General features: G+C 31.3%; 1 protein-coding gene across 3 annotated transcripts in view; it reads right to left on the bottom strand.

Moving 5' to 3' along the window:
- Window positions 1-4,372: 4,372 nt before the first annotated feature.
- LOC132754295 (uncharacterized) overlaps window positions 4,373-26,829 on the bottom strand; it is a 30,599-nt gene continuing 8,142 nt past the window's right edge. Inside the window, exons 5-10 of one of the 3 annotated variants that reach the window (XM_060744908.1) lie at window positions 10,676-10,773; window positions 9,799-9,870; window positions 9,508-9,598; window positions 6,908-7,008; window positions 6,494-6,562; window positions 4,373-4,813 (exon numbers count right to left, since the gene is read on the bottom strand). In XM_060744908.1, the coding sequence (XP_060600891.1) occupies window positions 4,676-4,813; window positions 6,494-6,562; window positions 6,908-7,008; window positions 9,508-9,598; window positions 9,799-9,870; window positions 10,676-10,773 (569 nt within the window). In that variant the 3' untranslated portion in view covers window positions 4,373-4,675. The other 2 variants (XM_060744910.1, XM_060744909.1) reach the window with 2 other exon arrangements.

The following is a 26,829-nucleotide window of genomic DNA, read 5'->3' as shown; positions in this document are numbered from 1 at the left end:
TAAAGGATAGAAAAAAGTAGATAAAACTTATTTTGTTGGAATTATACCAATTGTATATATCATCGATTTAAAACTGATATTATTGAACCCATTTCATCAAATAACCATCAAAAATTGTTTAAACTGCTGAATTAATATTTCTTTGTATTTTAAGTGTATTTCGGTATTTTCTGGTGTTTTCGGCAAATAATATAAGCAGATTAAAATAACATAATGTATTTATTTCTTAATGCTTACACTGATTTACAGTTTCAAATGATTATTTCTTATTGTCGAATCTTGCCACATGTGCCTATATTTAGCTCCATACTCTGGCTTAATCGTCAATATCTCAAGTTCGACGAATTGTAATGGGTCGAACGGTCGAGCGGCCGAATCTTTATTTTTACCCGTACTGAATCAGGCAATCTTCGCTGAATTTCGAAACATATTTCTTTTCAAAAATCTAAGGCATACAAAAGTGAAAGGAAAATCATGTGTAAAAAAGGTATTCAAAAGAATAGCTTACGAAATTTCTATTTTTCGAAGTCACGATAATTGCCAGTTTAAAAAAAAAAAAAAAAAAAAAAAAAAAAAAAAAACATTTTCCGGTATACGCTGGTAAATTTTGTGACGGAGCTCCATACTCATTTTGTAAAACATTTTAGGGCAATTTTATTGCATAAATGTAAATCAGGAATTTTATTTGATTTAATATCTATCTGAGATGTTTCGTCCCATTTATATAATACACCGATATACACTTTCAGAACTAGCAGACGACAGGCTATTCTTATCATTGCGTATCTCACTGTATAAATCGCATGTAAAATGGTCTGACATATGGTAGGTTTAACAGTTAATTTAAATACTTTCGAGTCAAAAGATGTATTGAAGTTTATACTGTGATGAAGCTAAGATCCAAAGCTTTCTATTGGTGTAATACATTTTAAAATCGGACATTTAATCACAACAAACTAGCGGTTTAAAAAAAGCTTATTTTGTATTGTCTTAGCATAAGCGGTATCGATTTTACTCTGACGACTTTACTATATTTACGATGTATTCATTCATGCTAGCAAGCGCATTCGTATATGCCAAGTTTAACGCGTAGGTATAAACTACGATTTTATCAATGAACTTTTATTTTTTGTTTTCTTTAAAGGAATATAGAGTCTATTACTTCATGAAAATGAACGATTTGGAACTTTCAAAGCATTTAAACAACTTTGCAAACACTATTTTAATGATGTGTAGTCGGAATACTGCAGAATGAAGAACTAGTTTCTGTTGTTCGGTAAAACATAAACCTGTAACGATTTCTGAGATATAGCTTATAACTCTATATACATTGCAAGCAATGTATACCAAAAGATATTTCACTTGTCATTTTAAATTATAAATTGAATTCTTGGAATTTCATTGGCTATTCTAAACATATTAAGGATAGTTTTAATTTATAAATAAATTGTAAAGTATAGTTCTCGCTTTTATAAAATACTGCTGTAAAAGTGTAGGAAAGTTGACAGAAAATGATTCATTTTCCGCAATATACCATTGATTTTGTATTCATTTTTTCTGGACTGTTTTGTTTGATAATGAAGCGAAAATACACAAATGAATAATTTAGTATTTATATTCTATTCCGCTCTTGATATCCATTTCAGGATTTTAATAATTTCTGCTATAAATGTTAAGACTTTTATACATATAATGTGAATTACGCAAAATGCAAATGTGTTAGCCAAGTATATTGATGCTAGCAGAAACAATAAAAACAACCATTGTATAAACGATAAATGATCGGGAAAAACCTCGGCATTCCCATCACGGCGGGCGGAAAAGTATGACATCCCAAAAGTTCATAGCTTCGTTAAATTGTACCCGTGAACCTGACGAGCTAATTTTATTTAGTATAGAGTGTCACCTTACTTCATAATCGTTAGTTGTCGTGGCCTAATATCCATGTCAAAGTACTCAAGTTACGAAAAGACACGGGCGATAAAATATGCTTATGTCATAGGACGAGAAATCTCTAACCGTATTTTGTTGTGTTCAATCGCGTCATATTCTAATAAAGTATATAAAGTTCTATAATCAACTCAATAAAATTATTGCTTGTTACTTGTCCCTTGTCCCGACAAAAGACCCCGTTATGTCCTTTAGTTCTTCTATAATCACTCTACTCTATCATCTTACTTACCGTTAGTAACCTGTCTCCCGTAGATATCCTGTGTCCGAGTGTTTTGGGCGATGCTTCATTGCACTTTACATTTTGTCATAGCATACTACATGTACGTTCATTTTTAGATTTTGTAAATATTTGTTAAAAATAAATATCTTGAATATTAACAGTTAGTTATCTTACATTATTTAGAGTTCATATATATAAGAGAATGTGAAATTTGTATAAATAAATACGTTAATAAATTATAGTCAGATAAAAAGAGACAATTCACATATGTTTGTTTACTCACCTTTATGTAACTGAACCTTCATAAGCTGTTAGTACTTTATAACATGAACAAGCAATTCATAGCAATTAATGTAATTTTCTGTTAATTGTACTTTACATTTTGGCATAGCATATGTTCTACGTTTACTATTATATTTTATGAATATTTGATATAAATAAATATCTTGGATATTTACAGGTGCTGCATCCTTTGTCTTATATACATGAACCAATAAAGAAATATATATATGTAACTGCCGACTGGGCTTCGTCGACACTTATCAGTAAAAAAAGTTACTGTAAAAAAACTAAAGATTTCCGTTTGATGACCAGTGACAATGTCTTTTTTTTCTATATAGAAAAGTTCAAATACGTTAAGTATAAACTTTAAGATAAATCATTTTATCAGATTAGAACGATCCTTTGTTCCTGTTGTCATATTTGCAATCATGCGAAAAATGCCAGTGATTCTCTTTATATTTTGTAAGTAGACTTGTCAAGATTTAAACACAAAAATTACAATTTTCATGACCAAGAATAATCTCCCCCTTGCTTTAGAAATTATCACAGTAGCAGAATGGCATTTTACATATGTGTCAGTTGTTTTTATCAAACCTTTGTCAATCGTTTAACTTTTTTGTAACATATTTACCACTAGCGAGGTTTTACGTACGAGTAAACTGGTCAGCTCTGCACTGCATAACTTTCGAACAGTCGAATAAAATGCTACCTAGAAGAATATCTGTTTAGATCTGCGCAGTTGTTGAAATCAAAGGCACGGGAATTGCATTACGTCCATTTTGTAATACTCGTTTATACTGTGACAGGACTTCAGTCAATGTCGTAATGTGCCAGGAATCCGGCACCATGTGTCTTTTTAATATATAAACAATGTTGCTGTAAGGATTTATCATAAAACGTTGAAAATTAATTAATTATATCCCGATTAAACGATATATTAACTTAAAATAAGCAAATGACCAACGATATAACATCGAATTTGAGCATAAAGGTAGTATATAAGACATTCAAGACATCGGACTCGTTACCAAATCCGACAAAAATAAAACAGAACGTGTTTCCTTATTTATAAAAGTCAACATTAAATAGATATATTGAAAAATCCAGATGCTTTACGACTGTGCAATGCAACAACTCTGACAACGATGCGTTTTGTCGAAATAGTTCCCCTTTAGGTAGAGGCAACGTGTTTACGCATGATTTAAGTTTAGCCTGGTTATATAAAATCTCGGCTAACTAAACAGAGTTGCACAGTGAACGTTTTTATGTTCTTGTGTTTTATTATTGACGACTCCAAAAAATCGTGTCATTCCGCAGTAAATTATGCGTCTTATTATAAATGATATAAAACTCGGTTGCTTCTCATTAAAGTTCAATCATTGTATTTTAAATTGAATACATAACTGTATTTTTCAGCGTTAAAGTATTTTTGACATCAGTCAGCAGTCTTTATTCTAAACGTAATCATACACTTGATCCCGAATGAGTGTTAGTTCAAAGTTAATAAAATTAAGATTTGTAAATATTAGAAAAGATATGCATTGTTGATAGCTTTAACTATCTCAGAGTTGGATTTACATATACTTTAACTTGGTGAATGTTGTTAAAACCTTATCTAAACAAGCCTTTTGAGCTTTTCATAACATTTTATTCGATAAAATAAGTTAATTGCAATATCGTTCTGAAATTTTCAAAAACATCGAAATATGCACTTCAAGGAGAATTAGGTCAATGCCCACAATCGTTTTCTTTTTTGTAAAATAAGAGCACATGGATTTTGGTTGAAAACTACCGTTACCAATCTATATATGTTTTAAGTTTGGGTAAATTGAGTACATTCAATCAGAAATTATCTTGTTTTCTCAGATTTATTGTACCATCTTGATACCGCAGTCAATGAATTTTTGTTGAAAAGAACTTGAAGAGACCCGTTCATTCAAAAATTAGAACCCTCTTTGAATAATACATCAAAACTAGATTACTATAGAAAATCTAAATCTGTGTTTTGTTATGAGACATGTTAAGAAATAATCATCAATGATTGATTGAGAAAATCATTCACCCTCTCACAAAATAAGCAAACAACCCTGGCTTGAAATTATAGCTGTTTAATAAAATATTATCACACATTTCTTTCTACTATATTAATGTCAATGTTACTGTTTGTTTTAGCCATACTCATTTTTTTTTGTAATTTGCATATAAACTTTGTTTCGTTGCCTATCCAATTATTGTTTGTTGGTTGACTGGTAGATTGTTTGTGCAATTTCGGTTGCAAAAGTCACCGTCGCAACAAGCTCGACAAACTGGTACAGCTCTTGTCTCATGGGCTAGTTCTCTACTTTTAGATGAACAGTGCTTAAATATAAAATTTTACCAGATAACATTTATATCATGAATAAATAATTTATGTCAATTTGCGTAATAAAACAGATTTCTGGTCATTAATGCAAAATGATTCAAAACAACAAATCTATAATAGTTATTAAGAAATAATACTGAGGCCCTAAAAGAATGTTTGTGACCGATCAGACATTTCTCGAACACATTGGTATAAGGAAATTGTATTATACTGAACATTGTAAAATATTTCATCTGGTTACACGTCGCTTAAATTTATAAGAAAACCACAAGTTAGGTATTTATGTTGCACATCCAATACGACGACAAAAGATGTGATACAGTCACAGGTACAAACTCCGCGCACCGGTAACGTTACGGCCAGTTACCACTTCCTTCACACAAATCACGTGATGATGGCCTTATCACATGATTGTGTAAAAATGGCGTATATATCTGTAATAAACAGCGACATTAAAACTTGAACTCTGGTCTCAAATATGTCGATATGAGTGAAAAAAAGGATTTTAAAGCGTAGAGTCGAAATTAATAATTACTTGAATGATTTCTCTTTCGAGAGGGGTCATTGTTTTGGATATAGACGGTGCGTTATTAAATTTAAAAAAAATATTTTCATAATATTTATTTTGTTTCAAATTATATTATATTTTAGTTCACATCTAACACCTATCGGTCTTGAAACATTAGCAAAACCGTGTTTACTTTTTAAAATAAATACAAAAATTGAAAAAATTCATATCGTCAAAAATCTTGACGAAAATGTTGTGATGGCAGAGATCTAATCCTGTAAGGGGCGATCACTGCGTAGGAGATTGTCACAGGTAATCACAAATCAGCTTTAACAATTGTTCTCTATTACAGTTGAATATCACGTTTTCTTTGTATGTGCTCGTTGTTTAATAAGTTGCATATTTTTGTGAAAAGTTGAGCATAATGCATAAATTCACAAAGTAATGTCATGTCTGAAACTCTGAATAAATAAATGTTTGTCTGTTTCGACAAATATTGAAGGGATTGCCCAATGCAAAATAAATTGTATAAATCGCATTAAAAATTACAAAAATCCGCCTAGCCTATAGTGTCAAGAAATGCCCTCGACTTAGACTCAATTAGACGTTTGTACACTGAATTTAAATTCTTTAAATCAATCCTTTCTTACTTTTAAAATGTAATCTTACAGTTATTCGTGTTTGTTATGCTTTGAAGATGTTCTATCTACAATTATTCTTAAATAATAATACGGTGTCAACAATCGATTGAACAAATGCATAACGGTTGATAAAAGGAATGCGATAAATTATACCCTAATATCTGGTTCCCTGTCCAACATTTGATTCCCGCCAAAAGAATATAGACTAGCTCATTGAAACGTTATTAATTAGGTATATAAAAAAGAGGAAAATCAAAAGACAATGATAAACATTATCATTTAAGTTTTTTTACAGTCCCTTTATGCTTGGTGAGATGTTGAACATCAGAACAGCTATTTTTATTGGAGAATCTGAACACAGTGTAATTTTGTTAAAACAAAAACAAAATTAAAAAAGCAAGAATAAACTGTTCCCCGTTGCTGAACGGGCGAATGCATATATACTAGCCGCCAAGTTTAACCGCGTGCACGGGTCGTCTAACAAGATTGTTTTCCTTATTGCGCTTGAAATATTAAAGCTAACTTACTATCTTGCTTTCACATCCTAAGTGATACTGGAATGAATCTCCCCATTTCACCTTTTCAACCTTACAGGACTAAGGATGAGAAAAATTAACCATACAGTTTTTATTTCATTCACATTTTATTCAAAGTAGGCATACTATCTTGGATAAAAAACCGTTACGATATATAAAATTAAAAAATATAAGTGTGAATTACATATAGTTAAAGTTCTATAAGGAACATGCCTGCAGACGGAAATGAAATTAAACTTGAAATCTAATGAGAATGTAAGGACAAATGATTAAATCATTATAGCTTGTAACAAAATAACCTCAACAGCAGAGATTATAAGACACCTGGTAATATATTTCACTGTTTACGTTATCATGACTTTGTATAAAATATTTTATTTGCTGATTTAAATACAAGCTAAAAACCTCGCCCGAAGAACACAATGCTATTTGGTCGCAGTCTATTGGTTCGCTAATATGCGCACAATCTAAACAAAGTGGACCTCTTTTCTGTCGAGGTGGGAACGCTTTAAAATCAATTTATTTGTTAAGTAAAAAGTGTTTTACATTGTACAAACTACATTTCAAACTTAGAACAAAATAGAATAAAGAAAGTTTAAAGAATATATTTGTTTATTAATTCATTATAGTAATTAGATCCCCAGATAAAAACAAACAACTTTTAGCTCACCAGAGCCGAAGGCTCAGGGTGAGCTATAAGTATCAAAGGGGGATGCTCAGGCGTCTGTCGTCCGTCGTTATGCGTCAACAATCGTCTTCTTCTCTGAAACTACTAAGCAGATTTACTTCAAATTTGGTCTGTAGCATCCTTGTGACAGCCACACTTGAATTTGCTCATGTCATTCCAATTGGCCCCTTTTATGGGTCAGCAGAGCTAAAAATAGAAAAACCTTTAAACATCTTCTTCTACAGAACTAATGAATGGATGATCACCACACTTTGTCTGTAGCATTCTTGAGTAGTCTTTTATCATGTTTGCTCATATTAATTTGATTGGCCCCTTATAGGGGTCTATAGAGCTAAAAATAGAAAAACCTTTAAACATTTTCTTCTACAGAACTAATTGATGGATAATCACCAAACTTTGTCTGTTGCATTCTTAGGTAGTCTTTTATCAAGTTTGCTAATATTATTTTGATTGGCCCCTTGGAGGAGTCTCTAGGACTAAAAATAGAAAAACCTTAACATCTCCTACAGAACTAATTGATGGATAATCACCAAACTTTGTCTGTAGCATTCTTGGGTAGTCTTTTATCAAGTTTGCTCATATTAATTTGATTGGTCTCTTTTAGGGGCCGCTATAGCTAAAAATAGAAATACCTTTAAATGTCTGTTTCTATAGAACTAATTGATGGATGATCACCAAACTTTGTCTGTAGCATTCTTGGGTAGTGTTTTATCAAGTATGCTCATATTAATTTGATTGGCCCCTTTTAGGCGCTGCTTAAGCTAAAGATAGAAAAACCGTTAAATGTCTATTTCTAAGGAACTAATTTATGGATGATCACCAAACTTTTAGGGGCCGGAAAAGCTAAAAATAGAAAAACATTTAAATGTCTATTTCTACAGAAGTAATTGATGGAAGATCACCAAACTGTGTCTGTAGCATTCTTGGGTAGTCTTTTATCAAGTTTGCTTATATTAATTTGATAAGCCCATTTTAGGGGTCTATACATTTAAAAATAGAAATACCGTTAAATGTCTATTTCTAGAGAACTAATTGATGGATGATCACCAAACTTTGTCTGTAGCATTCTTGGGTAGTGTCAAGTTTACTCATATTAATTTGATTGCCCATTTTAGGGGCCGCTTAAGCTAAAAATAGAAATACATTTAAGTGTTTATTTCTAGATAACTAATTGATGGATGATCACAAAACTTTTTCTGAAGCATTGCTGGGTAGTCTTTTATCAAGCTTGCTAATATTATTTTGATTGGCCCCTTTTAGGGGCCCGCTTAAATTAAAAATAGATATACATTTAAACTTCTATTGCTACCGAACTAATTGATCGATGATCACCATTTTTGTCTGTAACATTATTGGGTAGTCTTGTACTAAGTTTGCTCATATTAATTTGATTAGCCCCTTAAAACATCTTCACCTACAGAACTAATTAATTGATGATCACCAATTTTTGTCTGTAGCATTTTTGGGTAATCTTTTATCAAGTTTGCTCATATTAATTTGATTGGCCCCTTTTTAGGGGCCGCTAAAGCTAAAAATAATAAAAACCTTTAAACATCTTCTTCTTCAGAAACAATTGATGGATGATCACCAAACTTTGTCGGTAGCATTCTTGGATACTTTTTTATCAAGTTTGCTTATATTAATTTGATTAGCCCCGTTTAAGCTAAAGCTTAAATACCCAAGGTCATCGCATTTCTTTAAATTATTGTTTAAATATATTCTATGCTCAAATTTAATATTTGAATATATTGACAGTCCAACACTGAAAAGCTGTTGTTTCTGGTGAGAGACTCAGGGCCATCATGGCCCTCTTGTTATATATTTTGTTAAATGTATCGCATTAATATATTGGCATACAAATAATTGAATATATTTAGATGTATGCATAGTTATAATAATGTCAAAGTAATAATAAAACGAAAATTTTATCTATCTTGCGTTTGGAAAATCTTTAAGCTGTATATTTAACACTCAAAATACAGGACTTTAATTTCTCTAATTAGCCTGAATGTCAAACATACGTCTGACAATTAATACTAAAAAACAAAATACCAAAGAACATACGAAAAATCAAAATCAATTGCATGTATTTCGACAATATCATTTATTTCTTAATTATCGACCACCATGCTTGTTCTTTAGCTTATTCGATTTAAATGCTTCAAAGATCGCACGTGCAATATAATTTCTTCAGATCCGGCTCATTAACTCTAATTCATTAATAATGCTATTTAAGATAAACTTAGCATTCTGGTGACTGTTAGCATTTGTGCTTCAAAAATATACTCGTTCTTTACAATATTTAGAAACAGTTTACCTGTGCCACCACAACCTTGTGAATTACAAAAACTTTTCTCACAGCATTGCAGACAACTAGATGTCCCATTAAAGGAATGTTGCATACATGTCTAAAATATAAAAAGCTTTTGTATTTGAGATGAGCCTGTCATGTAGGTTTTTGTTTTTCTTTTCTCTTCTCATTTATCTTTTTTGTTTTTACTTTTAAGGTTGTTATATATCCTTTTGATTAGATAGCAACATTGACAATTATAATAATTGTATAATAATGATTTTCTTAAAAATGTGTAAATAAATCATATACGTATACCTGTTTATCTTTACATCCAGAACTGTAATGTGTATGACCATTATCCAAGGTATATTTCTCTACAAAACATATCTGAAGTTCAAAGACTATACCTTTTGACATATTTTTGTGCTAATGACTAAAGAAAAATAAATAAATAAAAAACAAACAAACAACCAATTGTATATAGTAAATATTTAAATGCAGCGCATTTCTGAATTTTATCGATTCTACAATTTTAAAGATTTAAGTTATGTTTTTTTTTATACATGACACAATTAACATAAACGCATGTAACATATGACAAATATAAAACGGATATGGATGATTAAACTTACTGAAAATAAATTAAGACAATAAACATATACTAGGGGATGAACTATTTACAAGTTCACAAATTGTAAATTTCACAATAAATTTACACGACATAATCACATATTTAAATAAGAAAACTAAATGTAACGCGTAAATTAGTTTATGAAATATATAAACATATACATGGTTACGCGAAACAGCAGCTTTAAATTGAAAAAGTATTGTTGTTCACAATGTTTTTTCTACTTATACATGCTTTTTGTATACATTTGCATAGTTTATACTTCAGACTAGTTTTCAATTACATGTCTATAAATTTTCAAACACTTGGTCTCTAATTATAGATTTTGTAATATAAGGTTTAGGATATGATTGTATGCTGAAAAAATAAAATGATATTTATCTTTGAGGTCAGCACTGTTGCAAATCAAACAATTCTTTGATTTCGTTCAATTCTACGTGTGCCATAGCGGCAAGTTTGGATTCGTAAAAATATCAGGATTGTTCCATAAACATAACAATCCATTTTTCATATATTTCTAATATTATTATTCTAAATATGATTTGAAATAAAATTGTTTACCTGGTTGCCATGACAGCGGTCAACAGAGTCGCATAATTTCAGATCTATAATGTCATTGCAGGATAAACATATTTTATCACTGTTACGCGCAATATTCGCTACAAACAAAACAATAAACAAGTTTTGAATAGATTACCTAATATAATTAGTATAACCCTATCTAAACTTTCTTCTTATATTGTAATATATTCATTCCATAGTAATGAAGGTTGGAAAAATCTGATTTTCTACAACTTTTATTTTGTGTGTCAGTCTAATGAAACATTTTGACAGTGAATTAAATTCTTCTTTTCTTTTTCTTCATAATGTTAAAGTCGACTCTCGAATGAATTGAAATATAGAATATCTCTATTGTTTATTCTATAAAAATAAAATGTTCCGAAACATATGCTGCTATGTTAAGTATCATTTTAACAGTTAAGCATTGATTCAATGACATTTTTTTGTGAACTTTTTAAATTTTATCTTAAATATAGCTTTAAATTGCCAAGGAAACAATGAAAACAATTCACACATTGCGATGACGTTCATTTTAATAAGAACGCAGAAGGAAACTCATTCCGCATCTTGTAAGTGCAAAGGAGCAGAATAAGAACGCTGTCCTAGCTTACGATAAACTTTTTATAAATGGCCAGCGCTTCATTCCACCATCAAACTAGGATAATGCCGAGAAGCAGCAAAATATTAAAATGTTATCCTGGAACGTTCAAGGTATTATAAATAAGTTATCTGATAGTGACTTCCTGAATTTAGTTAATGAATATGACGTGCTCTTGTTTACTGAAACCTGGCATTCTAGAATAACTAATATTCAAATAGATGGATATAATCACTTTTCATGTCCTAGACCTAAATCTAATAAAAAGGCTAAACGCTCTAGTGGCGGTATTATTATCTATTACAAAGATAAGTATATAAACAAAATTGAGCTTGTTTGTTTGAATATCAAAGGCATAGTATGGATTAAATTAAAGAAAGAATATTTTGGGACCGAAAATGGCCAGTATTTATGTATTTGTTACATTCCGCCAAATGAATCTAATGTGTACAAAAGTGCTTCCTCTGAATTATATCAATTTATTTTTTCGAGCAATTAAACGCTGATATCATCAAGTATAAATATCTGGGTGACACATATTTGACAGGTGACCTGAATGCCAGGACAGGTCAAAGATTGGATTATGTTGAGAACATTAACCTCGACCGTTACATTGATATGCCGAATGACGATGGATCTATACGAGCAATAACACTGTGAACGCCTTCGGAAATAAACTGTTAGCCTTATGCAAAGAAAATGACCTTTTAATTTGTAACGGTCGCCTTGAACGAGGAGATTTTACTTGCTACAATGCCAGTCGGAATGTGAAAGGGGGCTAGTGTTGTCGATTATTTGATAACTGACTATAGAAATTTTGCAAGTTTTTCAAAATATGAATATATTGGAATTGACAGAATTTTCTGATCTTGCCCACTTGTTTTTTCATTAGATTGTGAGCATATGATATTTTTATCACACTGATTTTATTAACTTATGATAAAATTGTGTGGGACTGATACTGATCCAGATTTATTTCAATCTTTGTTTGAACGATAAAAAATTATTATTTTTGATGAATTGTCGGTTAAATTAGCTTCGGATGAAATTGATATTGATATGTGTATAAATAACTTTACAGATATTGTATATGATATATCTTTTAAAATGAATGGTAAAACTTTTCACACTAAAAAGTATAAAAAAGCAATTAAAAAAGTGCCATGGTTCGACAATAGTTGTAAACAGGCAAAAGCATCTTTCTTGAATAATAAAAGAATTTTCCATAATTATCCTTCTGAAGCAATTAAGGCTAACTTTTTGAATAGTAGGCGTGTATTTTGTAATGTAAAAAAGAAAGCAAAACGTAACTTTAATAACAAGGAAAAAGTTAAATTGTCTTCCATGAGTAAACATAGTCCAAGGAAATTTTGGAAGTATATAAATACATTTAGAAATAAGGGTTCAACAAATGTATCTGATGTTAATATTTCTGATTTTGTAGACCATTTTAAGAATATCTCCACCAATCAGCAGCCTTATTATTCTCAGGAAGATGAGCATAAAAGTAGACCCGAACAGCTGTTTATTGATAAATTAGATTGCGCATTTACTGTAGAGGAAGTCTCTAAAACAATACGTTCTATGCAGAGACACAAGAGTGCTGATTATAGTAAAATTGTTGCAGATTTTTTTATTGATGCAAACACGTTTATAGCTCCATACCTTGTTGTATTTTTTAACAAAATATTTGATACTGGAATTTATCCAAGTGCCTGGTCTAAAGGTATTATTGTTCCGATACATAAAAAAAGGGGATATCTCTAATCCTTCCAATTATCGAGGGAATCACCCTTGTCAATGTACTTGCTAAAATTATTTTTCACTTATTCTTCGAAATAGATTAAACATATGGTGTGAAGAGCAAAAAAATGTTTAATGATTCTCAATTCGGTTTTAGAGACAATAGGTCTACAACAGATTGTGTATTTTTACTCCATTCTATTATTCAAAATATAGTCAATTGTAAATTGAAACTATATTGCGCATGCATCGACTACGAGAAAGCTTTCGATACTATTGTAAGAGATGCGTTATGGTTAAAGCTTTTGAAACTTGGTATAAGTTGTAAAATGTTAACTATGTTACAGTCGATATATGCATCTGTTACCTCTTGTGTAAAATTGTCATCTTCGATGCCTCTCTCTGATTTTTTCGACGTTACCCTTGGATTAAAACAAGGGGAACCACTCTCGCCGATTTTAATTATCCTTTTTTGTAAATGATATATGTGACAACATTGATTATAACTCTCTTACTGACAATGATCTTAACCAGTTATCTATGTATATGTTTGCTATTTTTTCTGATGACATAGCGCTCTTTTACCACTGACCCGCACAGCTTACAAGCCCAGTTAGATGCAGTCTATAGTTATTCCATGAAATGGGGTTTGAAAATAAATGTCAATAAATCAAAAATATGTATATTTGAAAAAACGTAAACAAAGACATCATTTTCAATGGTTTATAAATGGTGAAATGCTTGAAGTTGTTGACCATTTTTGCTATTTAGGTGTAAATTTTTACATACACTGGTAATATGAAAACTGCTGCTATTACGCTGTCTGAACAAGCTTTGAAAAGCATACAATTGGTTTGTTAGGGTTATTCAGTAGAGTAAATTTTAGATATAAAAACTAAAATGTCAACTTTTTGATTCTATGGTGCTACCAATTTTTGTTATATAATGCAGAGGTTTGGGGTATTTATGATTGTAAAGAAATAGACAAAATTCATGTTTAATTTTGCAAGTATATATACTTGGTGTACGTCAGCAAACACCGAAAATGTTGCTGGTGTTTGGTGAGTTAGGGAAGATTTCCTCTTTCTGTTATTTCTAAAGAAAAGAACTCTTAAAATTCTGGTTAAAAATTATGAAAAATCAGGACTCACCAAATGTACAACATGTTTGTAGAACAGTGTAATCGAACTGTTGATTGTAATTGGGCAAGCAGTAATAAAACGCTTGTTAGACAGCTTAGGTTGTAGTGAATATTTGGCTTAACTTTAACTTAAATTTTTTAATTATATGCCAATGTTAAAGCAGCGTCTGCGAGACCAATATTTACAGAACTGGAATACTTCTATACAAAATATGCCCAAGCTTGATTATTACAGAAAATTTTTAAAACTTCTTTTTTGTTATGAAAAATATCTTGATGTTTTTAACAAATAATGTGTTAAGAAAAGATTTTGCTTTTGTTTCAGACTAGGCTCAACATAACTTAGAAATAGAAACTGGAAGATTTTTTAACATTGATAGAAACGATCGCAAATGTAAACTATGTATATATAACTCTATTTGAATCAGAATACAACTTCCTTTTATATGTTGTCCAATTTATACTGTTATAAGAACCAAATATTTAGGAAACATTTCATGGCCTACTATACAAAAAAATTTTTCGACTATATTGTCCACTAATAACAAAAAAGCTTATTCTTAAATGTGCTCACTATGTTCATAATGCATTTAAGTTGAGGCAACAGTCTCTTTGAAGTTGTAAACTGCTTTCTTAATTAGTTTCATTCTTGTACTATTCTTGTTATATATTGTATGATATAATGTTTGTAACTATTTAACTTTTGGGCCATATTTGTCATACTCTGTTAATGGCCAAAGGTAATGTTTATTTGCCGATTTGCCAATAAAATGAAATGAATGTTAATTAGTTTATTCAGATTTTATTACTGTGTACAAAAAATGTTGCGAGATATAATTTGAAAATTGACAGCTTGACTCTCAGGTTTGTTTGTTTAAAGGCTTTACAGTTAGCCTGTTTATTATGATCGGTGTTTTGAGGGTTGAATGTAAAGGATATATAAGGTTTGATCTCTTTGTTGTTTCTTCTGTAGCTTATATACCATACTATTGAAGCTGTCGATCTGCTTATACTTGTTTCACATGTCTGAGTTTTACTTTTACAACCACTGCATAACTCATGCCGTATTGTGGAAACTGTTTTCAATTCTATCTAAGAATGTACTATTTTGATACCTGAAACTGAATAAAGGAAAGGCCAGTAAGTATTAATATATATTTACCTACCACTATAACAGGATGTACCATGATCCGTTATAGACAATTAAAACATACACCACAATAGAAGTCAATACGAATGGCAATATAAAAACAAGGTACAGTGTTATCAATGATTATATAAAAATATACTCTTTAAAGAATGAATTGGCTACTTGTAAATTTACGGTAATGACAGTTCTCAATGGCGTATCAATTGATAGATTTTATACACTGAACTTTTATTTAAAAGACAAAATAGACAATTTGAATGACACTTTGACATGTTCTCTTTTTGTTAACAGGTATGCTGTGGTAAAAATACTAAATGGGTATCCACTAATTTTTAATGAATAAGAATTTAGACCAGATCATGGATCTATGCAGATAGCAATATCTAATAAAAAAATACTACTCCCAATTATTGGTTTAAACAATTTATGTTTGCTTGATTCTTTGTATCGGATATCGACCGAGTACGAGGTATTTCTGGCTGGAAGAAAGACCTGGTCAAGAAATTTTTAATGTTTCAAGAAATAAGGTCTTTCTTTTAAAGCAGAAAGAACCGATAATCGAAGTCTTATTCCAAACTTTATACAAACCGTCATTCCCTTTCGTAATAATGGCACACAAAATTATTTTAGCACAGCGCCATCTAATAGGTAAATTCTATTTACGTTGATGCTTTTAAGAATAAAAACAAATTTTTGCATTTAACTTCTGTTTTTCTATGTAGAAATAACAATCAAAATGCTAAATATGCAATTTGCCAATATTTAAAAGAAAATTGGTCTGTAATATAACTCATTGAAAACAATGAATAATTATGATGATAGTTTTTTTTGTATCCGGCATTTACACAGACCACGAAATATGTACATTAAGTACGAACGACCGGTAGGGCCATTTCAGCTTCATGAATTCCCGACTTCATCCATCTTCAAGAATTCACATTTTTAACATGTGAATTCACGTTTTCAACATACGGAATTCACGAATTCACAATTTCAGCTTCATGAATGCACGATTTCAACTTCATGCATTCACGATTTCAACTTCATGAATTCACGATTTCAACTTCATGAATTCACAATATCTACTTCACGAATTAAACATCGTGAATTGACGATTTCAACTTCACTAATTCACGATTTCAGCTTCATGAATTCACGATTTCAACTTCATGAATTCACGATTTCAACTTCATTAATTCACGATTTTAACTTCATGCATTCGCGATTTCAACTTCATGAATTCACGATTTCATCTTCATGAATTCACGATTTTAACTTCAACGAATATGCCACGTTGCCGTGACGTCATTTATCGCCATATTGAATAAGTAATGGAGTGAAAATAATGGTTAGTGCTCTTTTACTTATTTAAGTTTTGAATATATATTATTATTTTCATTATAAATCTGTTAGAAGTATTTGTAGGACAATTTTTCATATCACTTGGTTTAAAAAGTACGTAAATGGAGATCTAGAACACATAAATCCCGCTATATTCTGAATTAAACACTGGTCTAAACCAGAAGTTAAAATTCTGTTTAAAATATACATCAGGGGGTTCAATCTCTGTGCATATGTTTGTCAGAATTGCATTTTTCGTGAACATGATGTAATATTTTAAGTAATTGTTGTGTTTCATTCAATTGAAGATGCTGGTGTTTGTGAAATCTTTCATCATTATTTCTATGGCTTTTCCTGCATTAGCAACAGGAGAACGTATTGTGAATAAAGATGCGATGATGGATTTGATAGTTAATTATTTCTCTTTGAGATATAAACACAAAAAAGATATAAGCTAGTCTTCTGTTGATTCGTGGAATAAAAGTTAGTTATCGTCGCTTAAAAAAAATTTTAAAAAGAGGGAAAAAGATTTTTAACATTGGTGAACAGTTTTGAATCGAATAATAAAAATATTTTTTTGGTGCAAAATTCCCTTTTAGAAATATGGGTTTGGGAAATTTTTTTGGTTATAAAGGGGTTTTTTAAAAAGAAAGGCAAAATAATCAACTTTTAAAAAGGCCCAAATGGGACAATCAAAAGTTTAAAACGGTTTCTGTCGATAGCAGATCAAGGGTGGCCGAAAAAAGAAAAAACCCAAGGGGGGGCTTTCTTCGGAGGGGAAGGGTTTCGTGTTCGGGTCCAAACCTCGTATGGCACATTGCTGGATACTATAAACTTAAACCTTTTTGTTTTTCAATTCATGGGACCGGATACAGTCGTGAAATACAGTGGCTTAAAGTTGGAACCAGTAATAACTAGAACTATCGCTGAATGCGATTCATACCTCCCTCCACCAATGCTCTTGACAGACGACGACTAAGAAAGGTGGTTAAGGGAATAACTTTAGTAGCACAAATACATATACATAAAAAGAAATTATCCCTGGTGAAAAAAGACAAATTGTACAGGAAATAGTATTAACATATATTGTCAAATTATGTTCGAAACTGTTACAAAAAACCTTTTATTTTCCCAATGTACTAAAACAAACAAAAGCAGTGAAGTAAAAAAAAATGCATGATTATGTCAAAATGTAATTAAGAGTGGAAAAACTTTGCATAATGAGCTTACTTGTGACCCTTCATATATTATATAGTTTCAAGTGAATATCTGTTCCAGTTTCAGAAATATGTAAGTATTAATGATTATATCAGAACATTTTCTTAGCCTACAAGGGGCATAACTTGTGTCATAATTCAATGGAATTGTAGCATTTTTTCGTCGTCTGAGCTTGCCTGTAACCATTTATATAAATTAAATATCTGTTCTGGTTTAAGAAGAATTATAGTAAATAAATTGAAAGACATAAATTGGACTTAACTTTGTCAAAATACAATAAAAAGTTATCCCCCCACTTTTTGTCATTATGAAACTTGACCTGCCTATCTTACTTGCGACACTTCGTATATATTTGAAGTTTCAAATGATTATCTGTTCTAGTTTTAGAAATATTCAAGTACATGTTAAAATTTCAGAACAATTTCTAAGTCAATTTGTGACCTTCAAGTGTGGCCTTGACCTTAAGATGACACAAGGGTAAGACGGGTTCTCCACATTGCCTAGTTGAGGTGAACATTTGAGTCAAGTTTAAAGAAAATCCTTCCATTAGTTAAGAACCGCCTCCGTGGTCGTGGGGTTAGAGTCGATGACTTCTTATCCAGTTAGCGTGGGTTCGATCCCCGGGAGATGCTTTGGTAGTTTAGCACGGAGGAAGGTAGTCTTGTACTAATGTTACTCTCAAGGAACGATGGTTGGGAAACTACCCGCCTATATGACTGAAATACTGTCGGGAAAAGGTGTAAAATGTAACAAACAAACAAAACAAATCCATTAGTATAGATTTTATAGAGCGAACACGACATATTATCCAATATTGATTGTATGTAAATTTAAAGAAAATCAAAAAGGGGCATTACTTTGTCAAAATGCAATACAGAGTTATAAACTTGACCTGCATATCTTACATGTACTTGTGACATCTCATATATATTTTAAGGTTCAAGCAAATGCCTGCTCTACTTTCAGAATTATTCAAGTACATGTTAAAATATAAGAACATTTTCTAAGTCAATTTTTGACCTTGAAGTGTGACCTTGACCATAAGCCAGTAAAAGGGTAACATGGGTTCTGCATGTTACCTTGTTGAGGTGACAATTTGAGCCAATGTTGAAGAAAATCTTTTAATTAGTGTAGGACATACAGAGCGGACACGGCATACTGTCTAATAATTGATTGTTTTATATTTGATCTTTAATTTTGACCTTGACCTTAAGCTGACACATGGGCTAAATAGGTTCTGTACATCTCCTTGTTGAGTTGAACATTTGAGCCAACTTTGAATAAAATCCTTCAATTGGTAAAGGGTTTATAGAGCGGACACGATGATGGAGACGGAAGAACCGACCGACCGACGCGACAAAGCGAATCCATTTTAGCCCCCCCCCCCCCCAGGAAATATTCTTAGAAACAATAACCAGCTCTTAGGCGGGATTGTTCTAAGTAAGAAGTGATCGAAGAACTGAAAATGTCACTGTAGGCCAACTACAAATACTTTCCAGATTAGGACATACATGTGGCAATGCAGCCGATCGAGGTTTTATCGTTGGCAAAAGCACGAGTAATTAACAGATCGAATCATTGTGGATATTACATCTGCTATAGAATAATTGTTCATTACTGTTGATTGAATTGAACTTTTCTTTTATTATTCATTAATTTCATTTCATATTACATTATTAATTTTATTATTATATGAAATTTGACTTGTAATTTTGTCTTTTTAAATAAAAAGCATAAAATGGTATACATCAATATTACCTGGTTTAATAGTTTTTATTTTCTTTTAAGTTGAATCTTCTACAATGGGTAAGTTTTCCAGTAAGTGTTTCATATGTTAATATAGACAGCAGTATCGCATTACAAAATTGTGTCTCGTCTAAGAACCAGGTCACTTCTCTAAACTATATTTTCAAGGTTCACGCTATTGACAAATAGAGATTATAGGTGCACACATTCGTGTCCGAACAATAAGTTTGTCATGCATATAAGAGATTTCAAATAACTTGGCACACATGTCTACCACATCAAGATAACGTGTTGTGTACCTCGAAGGTCACTCTAATAGATTTAAGGTTCTTGTGCCCAAGAAGATGTTTTTAAACTGTATATTGCTGTTAATTATACAAATGGTTTAATTTATTTAGCCATGATGAAAACAACTTGTACAAAAGCCAATGAAATGTATTTTACATTAAATTCAACTGGAATTCATAAATTTACAAACCATACGTTTTTAAAGAATAAAGGAACGTTTATGTTATGTCATCAGAATATGATTTTCTAATTGATTTGTTCTTTCATGTGATTTGATATTTTATGTGATTTTACTGTTATTGTATGAATAATGATTGATAAGAACGTGTTGTTACGCGTGATCTATCGTATGTGTTCAAACGAATTGAAACTGTAAAAGTGATTTACTTATAGAGAGAGTAGGTCATTTGAATGGTAAATAAAAGCTTTATCTGTATTTACTTTTGCCTTTTTTATCCCCTGCCGAAAAATTTCGGCGGAGGATATAGAAATAGTCTCCGTCCGTCCGTCCGACCTTCTGTCCGTCAGTCCTTCCGTCCGACATTTTTGTCCGGAGCATATCTCTAAAAGTATTTGAGTTATCAACTTGAAACTTCATAGGTGGATAGACCTCATTGAGGAGGAGTGCATTGCACAAAAATGATAACTCTACCTTGCATGATTTTTGAGTTATTGCCCTATGTTATTTTTCAAAATTGATTTTTTGTCCAGAGCATAACTCCAAAAGCCTATGAGATATTAACATGAAACTTCATAGGTGCATAGATCTCACTCAGGAGGTGTGCAGTGCACAAGAATGATAACTCTACCTTTCATAATTTTTTAGTAATTGCCCTTCGTTATTTTTCATACCTAATTTTTCACCTGAGTGGAGCATAACTCAAAAAGTGTTTGAGATATCAACATGAAATGTCATAGGTGGATAGATCTTATTGAGGAGGAATGTTGTGCGCAAGAATGATAACTCTTCCCTATGCAATTTTTGAGTTATTGCCCTTTTTCATGCTATTTTGTCCAGAGCTTATCTCAAAAAGTATTTGAGGTATCAACTTGAAACTTCAAAGGTGGACGGACCTCATTGAGTAGGAGTGCAGTGCTTAAGAATGATAACTCTACCCTGCATTATTTTTGAGTTATTTGATTTTGTTATTTTTCAAAATTAATTTTTGTCCAGTGCATAACTCAAAAAGCCTTTGAGATATCAAAATGAAACTTCATAGGTGCATAGATCTCACTCAGGAGGTGTGTACTGCACAAGAATGATAACTCTAACTTTTATATTTTTTGAGTTATTGCCCTTTGTTCTTTTTCATACTTAATTTTTCAATTCAATTTTTTTTCTCAAAAAGTATTTGAGGTATCAACTTAAAACTTCATAGGTGGATAGATTTTACTGAGGAGGGATGCAGCACACAAGAATGATAACCTACCCTGCATTATTTTTCAGTAATTGCCCTTTGTTATTTTCAGCCATCAGTATTCACATAGGTTTCAAATCTGTAATCACTATAGCCATCAGTTTTCATTACCAAAAGACCTCTTAAAATGGAATTATTCCGCCCTACTACATATACATTCTTCCAATAAGCAAACACATTCGGCGGGGGATGGCCATGTTGACATGGCTCTTGTTTAAATTATGATTTTTGAATATTCAGCCGATTGCCATAACATTTGTACTTTCTTTTTAATTTTTTAGAGCACTCTATTTGACTATTCTTCAAAATAGTTGTAGCAGCTGCCTGTATGATCTAGTATAATATCGGATCGCTGCTCACAAAAATATCAATTATAAAAATATGTTAAATGACCTCGTGGAAACTGCATTTGTTTTTCACCCATGCATACTTTATAACTGTAAACACAAAAGTTGATGCTTTAAATCTGTTTTGGGCAAGAGAGTTGCTTTGATGGCGAGTTCATTCCTTCTCGAATTTTCGCAATTTCTTCAATTGCGTAATGGATGCAGTAAGAGTTTTTCTGCGAAAGTGTCTTTGTAAAGACGTAAGACAGCTTGCGAGGATAAACAACAAATTGTCAGCGGCGAAGCCGTTGATAAATTGCTTGTTTTAGCTCTAAAAAGACACCTTAACAGAAAATACGAGTAAAGTATCCGACTTACGACGATTAAGTGTAAAGACTAGATATATTAATAAATACGTTTAATGATAACTATATTAAAATCGGACAAAATTGACTTTCATTCATTAACAAACAATGTTTAAATAGATGTCTTCAAACGAGAGTCGTATTTACTAAAATTAATTATGTCGATCAACAAGTATTGCGTCAATCTTATAAGGATAAATGTTGTGGAACTCCAGCGTAAGTAGTCAGATTTTCTTATTAATATTCTTAACACAACGACCGTTGATATTTTTATCTATTTTTTCAGTGGTGGTGCGGAGGAATGACAGTACATTTCTTATAATTGGCGTCCTGTTTGAGGCAGTTAAAATATCGCCTGTGTAGTTTTATGATTAGCTAAATCTCTTGTTATTGGTCGGAGTCGACGTCTCACTTTGGTTAAGTATTTTGGTGCCAGTTGGTATCTCCAAAACTACTAAAACGAAACATTGAAGCGTATTTGGGAACATAATGTGCTATATCCAAGGCCCGTTACGCTAATATGGATTTTGAAAGAACTATGGCCCTTTTTGATCTCAGAAAATTCCTCATTATCACGACTCTTGTTTTTCCTACCGAGCACTAAGAATTATCGAGTGCACTGCTTTTGTTAATAGATAAGTAGCTACAAAAACATTATCTTTAAAAAGAACATGTATTGTAGTAACTGGTGCTGTAAAAAAGAACCATGCGATAATTAAAGATAGACTATGCTGAAATTTTATATCAGAAAATATCAATAATTGCTACACAGTCTCTTTTTAAATATGAATAAAAGTTGAAATGTCATGTTTAAAACTCTTCACTCTATAGGTTGTCACAATATGAATATATAGTGTCGTTTTTAAAAAAGGCCAACTTTGCTTCTCCTTTAAAAGAGAACGTGACTTCCAATGCATAGTTTTCTTCTTTTTGTATTCAAATAAGACATATTCAGTATAATTTCAAGTGTAATAATTTATATTAGTACTGGTTACCATGATCAAAATGACCCATCAAAAATAAGACAAACTATAAATGTATCTATAGGACACAGATGCACACACTCATCCAATGCGACTAATTACAGGTATGTGCCTAGAAACTACATTTCTCAAGGGCTGAAAATGATTCCGTGTATCTCTTTCATTTTGTTATAAAAATGACAAACCCAATGACAAATACTTCAATAGTTCAGTTGTACAGGCATGAGCTAACAGAGAGGATACAAAAACATAATGAACCAAAAAAGATAAAAGTTAATCAAAGACGCAAGTGTTTTAAAAAAGTAATTATACGATAAAATAATGATTTCAGAAAATATAACTTGCAATTAAAGAGCGAATGTAAAAATAAAAATACGGAATGGTTGATAAAAATCTGATGTATTTCCGAGATGTATTTGCTTATCAACATTCCTGTAAAGCATTTCGACAAGCTCCAGGACTGTTTGAGTTAAATACGGCACAATTACTTGAAAAAAAAAGAAGATATAATTCAAGGACTATAACAATTCTAAATAAATCTACACTCTCAAGTGCTAAGCTAAACATGCTGATCAACATTCATGTTAAGTTTTTTTACTCTAGCTCCAGCCGTTATAGAGATAAAGGCGACACAATTTGAAATTTGCAAATTCAAGTAAAGGGCCATTACTCTAACAATTCCAAATAAATCCACATTTGAAACGCTGGGTGCACAACACCAAACGCTGATCAACATTCCTGTGAAGCTATTTTACTCTAGCTTCAGTTCTTCAGACACAGGTGACACAACATTTTTGGACGGACGGGCAAACAGCTAGACGGACAAGGGCAATTATAAATGCGAATACTCTGAGAGGCAAAGTAAAAGGACAGTCAACGAGATATATGTACAATGTTTGATTTACGTCAACAATAAATGGGCTTTTATTTGAACAAACTTGGTAGACATCCATTAGAACATGTTTCATGCAAAATATCTTAGCTCTAGCTCTTTGGGTTCTTTAAAAGAAGATTTTTAAGTTTTTACTATATGCATTAAGGAAAAACCAATGACCCCCTGGGGCGGGGCCAATATTGACCCCAGGGCTTTTATTTGAACAAACTTGGTAGACACTTACTAGAAGATGTTTCATGCCAAATTTCTAAGCTCTAGCTCTTTGGGTTTTTTAGAAGAAGATATTTAAAGGTTTTTCTTTTGGTTGCCATGGCAACCAGAGTTATGCATGGAATAAAATTCTTTGAACAATTTTCAAAGGTGACCACCAAAGGAACATTCCTGTGAAGTTTGGATGAAATTGGCTTAGTGGTTTATGAGGAGATGTCATTTAAAGTAAAAGTTTACGGACGATGGACGTATGGACGACGGACGGACGACGGACGGACGCCGGACGAAAAGCGATCACAAAAGCTCACCCTGTCACAAAGTGACAGGTGAGCTAAAAATGGAACATATTCTTCATAAATATATAGTTATGTATTTAAATGTACCAAAAATTCATATATTTAGTGGTTTCAGACTAGAATAATTCACAGAACTTTAGCAAAAAATTCACCGCTGTTCAAAATGTAAATTATTGATAATAAAATGTGTACTTTCTGTAACTGTCAAGAAAAACAACACTTAAACATTTATTTTGGGAATGTCATAAAGTTCAGCCTCTATTTAATTATTTGCAAAGTTAAGTACATTATTTTGACTATATTTTCAACTGTAAATCTTTTATTTGTGGTTCTGAAGATAAGGATTTCGAATATGATATATCGTTTTTAGAATTGAAAAATTTGTTTAAGAGAAAACAATATGACAACCACATATAATGGCTTTAAAAATAGCTCTAAATTAGTTTGGACTCTTTACAAAAAATACCTATTTGACACACTGAAGCTAAAAGATGGTGAATTGTACGATTGTTTCTTGAATAAATTACACTGACGTGATGTTTTCTTTTGTTCTCGTTTAAATAAATAACTAGCATACATGTTGAAAAATATTTGTATACCTCTATAGATATATGATAGAAACTAAGGTATTTTTATGATATTTAGTTTCTCAATTTTACAATGTGATATACATGTATAATTAATGTAAGGTATGAGGGGGATGACCCCGACCCTCTTATACCTATTACGGAATGAATAAACGGGGTAACCCAGGCTCAAAAGAAAAATAAACATATTTTCTGAAGTTTATAGATATATGCAACTAAGTAAGATAATGATAACATAATTAATCTTATACTGTTGTCTTGTAACTCCATAACCCGCCGAGAGAGTCAAATATTTACTTCTAAGTCAACGGTATAAAATTACACTTACATTTTTCATTTAAATTTATGTACATGTTAGGTTTCTTTAAATTAAATATTTTAAGACACATATACATTGTCTTTAATATCTTATTCTAGTTCTTGTTGTACATTTTACGTACTTTGAGAAGAACTTCATACGATTAAATTTCTTTCCTTTTAATCAATTTTCACATTGTATAAAGTTGAATATTTGTTTAAAATTCATTGCGTATTTATTGGAAAATATACTTTGAAATGTGTCAGGGCGTCATTGCAAGTTTGCGCCATGTTTTAACGATAAGCAGTTAATCCATCATCGATTAATGTATATTAAAAAACATATTCCGAGGAACGTGTTAATGAAAACGTCTTGATAAGGGAACGTACGCAATATTTCATGATTCACATATTTTGGTAGATATCAACTCATCACAAAACTATGTTTAATCATATTTTTTAAATTATCAAGCTGAATAATGTCTTGAAAATTACTTTATTACTTCCTTTATTATAAGTAATTAATTTCCTATTATTTGCGACGCCGGTGAGCGGCGTCGTCTCTTATGGAATGCTTTTTATTTTAGGCTATGGACTCACAAAACTCAATCTTTATTATATGATATAGACTATTTGATTTTTTAAAAATTGTATAACTATACATAATAGTTTTCTTTCTACAAGATTATGAATTCCATCCAAGTACCAATGTTAATAGGATGTAATACTTATTTTTAATGGAAACTGGGAATAATTAATGTAATGTGCATATATGTGTATCTTGGTAATGGATATAATGTGATTTGAAATATTTCTGTATTTAAAGACTTCCAGTTATGATGAGGGAGACTTGACTTGCATATCAATTTATAAATGTAATACATGTTTCGAATAGTCTACAGGTTATAGATGTTTATACCCAGTGTTAGCTGGCTAATAATAGTATCTATAATAGAGTTTATACATTATAGATTTCTTTCTACTAGATTTTGAATTCCATCCATTAGTACCAATGTTAATGTTAATGTTAGGATTTCATATTTATTTAATAGAAACTGGGAATTATAAATGTGCATACATGTATATCTTAGTATATTGATATGATAAGACTTAAAATATTTCTCTATTTAAAGTGTTACAGTTATGACAGTATTATTAAAGGGATGATACTTTCATTTTAAGTTATAAATTATAATACATGTATTGATTGAAAATGTCCTTAAACTTGGATCAAGCAATATAATTGATAAAGTCTCAAACTAAAACTGTGTGCAAAGGACACGGATGCCCTCACTGACATTATATATATGGTATATAGTGAAAAAATCAACAAAGGGCCATAATTCTGACAAATTTGGTCGCAGAAAAAAATTCCTTCCTTTACTTCCTTCTACACTACAAGGTTTTCGTCCCTGGAAGTTTAAGCAACATCTGCCATCCGGTTTAAGAGGAGTTGCGTTCGCAAAATTTATATATGGTTTATAGTGAAAAAATTAACAAAGGGCCATAATTCTGATAGATTTTGTCGCAAGTAAAATTCCTTCCTTTACTA

Source organism: Ruditapes philippinarum, unplaced genomic scaffold, assembly GCF_026571515.1.
Source record: "Ruditapes philippinarum isolate M1 unplaced genomic scaffold, ASM2657151v2 ctg959_1_1_1_1, whole genome shotgun sequence".
NCBI classification, from domain to species: Eukaryota; Metazoa; Mollusca; class Bivalvia; order Venerida; family Veneridae; genus Ruditapes; species Ruditapes philippinarum.
The sequence above is the reverse complement of the archived record's forward strand: the minus strand, read 5'-3'. Positions and strand labels throughout refer to the sequence as shown.